Source organism: Lissotriton vulgaris, chromosome 1_1, assembly GCF_964263255.1.
Source record: "Lissotriton vulgaris chromosome 1_1, aLisVul1.2, whole genome shotgun sequence".
Taxonomy (NCBI): Eukaryota; Metazoa; Chordata; class Amphibia; order Caudata; family Salamandridae; genus Lissotriton; species Lissotriton vulgaris.
The window spans coordinates 130400164-130403662 of NC_141685.1; the positions used below are offsets into that span (position 1 = coordinate 130400164).

The 3499-nt window shown below is 39.7% G+C and overlaps 1 protein-coding gene across 1 annotated transcript; it reads right to left on the minus strand.

Moving 5' to 3' along the window:
• Positions 1-2305: 2305 nt before the first annotated feature.
• LOC147737765 (uncharacterized) lies at positions 2306-3287 on the minus strand. The gene has a single exon (XM_086944979.1). It carries the CDS (start codon positions 3285-3287, stop codon positions 2319-2321), a length of 969 nt encoding a protein of 322 aa, XP_086801105.1. The 3' UTR covers positions 2306-2318.
• Between the last annotated feature and the right edge of the window lie 212 nt (positions 3288-3499).

Genomic DNA, 3499 nt, shown 5'->3' on the forward strand with positions numbered 1-3499 from the left:
ATTCAGCGATTCCTAGGTTGTTGCAAATCTCCCTACCTCATGAATATTCATGAGGTAAGTCACAGTTTGAGACCCACTGGGAATACCAGCCATCATAGATCACCATGTCTGTGATTGCTTATGAATGAAACAACATTTTTTTTTAATTAAATGCAGCCCGTTTTCTTTAAAGGAACACAGGATGCATTTTCAAAAAAACAAAAACTTGAAGTTTAATTGTTTTTTTTTTTTAGATTAGGCAGTGGTCCCCATAGGACCCCTCCCTGCTGTTAAAATATATTCTTTTTTTTATTCTCAAAGGGGAAGGAGTCCCATTGCGAATGGGTTAACACCTCCTTAAAGGAGTCAGTAAAACTTGAAAATGATGCACCTGTAATTTGGTCGCAAAACTTTCATACATCCCATTCAGATTCAGTATTTGGGTGGGACGTCCTAAACACACCGCTTTCAAATACTGAATCGCAAAGACAAATTGAAATTCGGAAATGTGCTACCGAATCACAACTTGTGTTTTGTACATGTGTAAAAGTATGTTTTGTACATGTGTAAAAGTATGTTTTGTACATATGTAAAAGTATGTTTTGGGGCCAGAAACGGCTAGACCAAAAAATGGTTTCTACATACGGCCCTTAGCTTCCAGTGAGTTAAGCTTCAACAACTGTCAGACAGTCTGGCCTCAGTCTCACTCACGGATCAGTTGATGAATGCTGATAATTGATGTCAGTCCGGGATGTTGTTGACTGATGTCAGCTCTGGTTGTTGGAAGATGTTAACTTATTGTGAGTCCTGGATGTTGTTGTCTAATGTCAGTTCTGGGTTTTGGTAACAGATGTCAGTTCGGGTTGTTGGTGCTGGATGACCCCCCCACCCCCACCCCTAGGCAAAGTTGCATCTATCATGAAAAATGACGGACCAATTTTATTCTGCACTATGAAACATTACGATCAGTATTGCAGTAGCTTTTTCAAACACCTGCACTACTTAATTTGTGCAGAGGGGCAATATTACCATATTTTAGATGTTTGCGTGATTTTATCTTTATAGATAGACTATTTATGTTTTCTTCTGATTCAGGTCTCTGAATAGGGTTTCATTTTACATACAGCAGGAGTCATAACAAAAGATTCCATGAGGAAGAATACGTTAGTGAAATCTTCTACATTACTACTCATTACACTACTGACCATACCATCAATATCATCCGTGCAAAAATAGATACATTCGTAGAATTGATTGTGTTTTCACTTTCACAGGCAATATCTTTGAAGTGGTTTTAATAGGCCATACTGGGCAACAATTGGTCGCAATCGATTACACTTGGTCGCAATGGTTTGTGATTTTTCACTTTTTGTCCCTAAAGGCATATTCCAACATTTGACACTCTTCAAAAAATCTCCATGCATTGTTCTCTGGTACATATTATACAATTCCCACACTAGAGTCCATACAACACTTGCCACATTAATATACTGTTCACCAGTCAGGACGTTTCAATAAGTATTTGTTTTACTAGTATGACAACGTGCCAAGGCTAGAGTCTCTTTGAATAGCAGCACATTTAAACTACCCTGTTGGCTTTCATTCATTAGCTTGTTGTAGGAATTTAGAGAAGAGCATTTGAGTTAACTGCTTCCACTTTTTGCTCATCACAATTTTCTTTTTTATATATGTAATCGCCTTGATCTTTTCCATGATCAAACTCACAGGAGGGAGCAGCTCTCTTACTACTGCAACTTATTTTATGTCAATCTGCTGAACGTTTGGCAAGGGAATGTTTATAAAACAGTGTGAGTGTGTTGGGGGTGGGATGTGTGTTGGGGGTGGGATGTGTGTGGGTGGGGGTGTGTGATTAGGGGTGAATGAGGTGTGTGGTGAGAGTGCATTGGGACTGGAGTGCGTTGGGGATGCGGGTGCATTGGGGGAGGCGGGGCGTTAAGGGAATGCAGTGGCGTTGGGGGATTTTGTAATTAAAAAAAAACCCTTACAAGTTCCACCTTAAACAGGTTTGCAACTAAGCTAGAATTGCGCTCACCCACTAAGTCAGATTACTATTCTCACTTTAGCTTTTCAAAGATATTATTTCTCATGCAAACCGGATATTTTCTCCCTCATACGCCTAGGCAGACTGAGTTACTCATACATTCAAACACTGTTATGACTAGCCGCTTGGTTTTGCAGCGCACTGCTAACTGTTTTTGGGCAATTCCATGCTATCTCATCAGTAAGACTGATTTCACTGCACTTGTAGGGGTTCAGTTCAGGTTAATGTCCATATGCTGTACTTTCTTTTAGTTTACATGGAATTATGTGAATGAACATCATTCCTGAGCGGAGGCGTGCCTAGCGTGCGTTCTCTCATGGTGAGTCAGGCTAATTTTGTGGTTGAATCCTTTCTGACATTCACTGCACCAGTAGGGTTTTTCCCCTGTGTGAGTTCTCTCATGCTGGGTCAGATGAATTTTCTGACTGAAGCTTTTTTGACATTCTTCACACGGATAGGGCTTTTCTCCTGTGTGGGTTCTCTCATGATGTACGAGATGGATTTTCTGACTGAAGCTTTTTTCACATTCGGTGCACTTATAGGATTTTTCTCCGGTGTGTGTCTTTTCATGCTGAGTAAGACTACATCTCTTAGTAAAACATTTTTGACATTCATTGCACTGATATGGCTTTTCTCCGGTGTGAATTTTTTCATGCTTAGCAAGAGTACTTTTATCGTTGAAGCTTTTCTGGCATTCAGTGCACTGATATGGTTTATGTCCCAAGTGTGATCTCTCATGTAATGTGAGACTGATTTTATGACGGTAGGTTTTACCACATTCAGAACACAAATACCGTTTTTCTCCTGCATGTGCACCTTCATGCTGAATTAAACTCGCTTTTTTGCTGAAACTTTTTGGACATTCAGTGCACCGATATATTTTTTGTCCCAAATGTGTTCTTTCATGTCGTGTCAGATAGTGTTTTTGACTAAATCTTTTCTCACAATCAGAGCACTGATAAGGCTTTTGTTCAGAGTGCGATTTCATATGTCGAGTCAAGTAGGATTGTTGAGTAAAGGTTTTCTCACATTCGGAACATTGATAAGGTATCTCTCCTGTGCACCTCTTTTTCTGTACTGTCCTGTTCAAATTACAAGCTAGGTTTGTCTCTTGTGAAGTGCATGGGTACACTACTTCTGCAATCTGCACAGTCTTATAAATAATGTACACTGTTTTTTGATTCAAATTGTGCTGTTGTTCTGGCTCTTGCTTAACAGTCACAAAACCCTCCATCTCCTCGATCATGTGTGTCCTTGCTGCCCCCAACTTAAGTGTTCATTGACATAAGAAATTAGAGAGAATCCAGAAACTGCATTTACAATCAGTCAGCGACTCTGCTCTGTATTGTCGTTACTTCCTGGCCAAATCCAGCTTTTAGAAATTGGTTTATTCTAAAATCTCTGGAACATCTCTCTCTTTGTAGTCTATTTGCAGCAAATGACAGAATCCTTAGGTTT

Coding starts and splice junctions, on each gene's coding strand:
- LOC147737765 (XM_086944979.1), bottom strand. CDS start 3,287: ATGATCGAGGAGATGGAGGGTTTTGTGACTGTTAAGCAAGAGCCAGAA.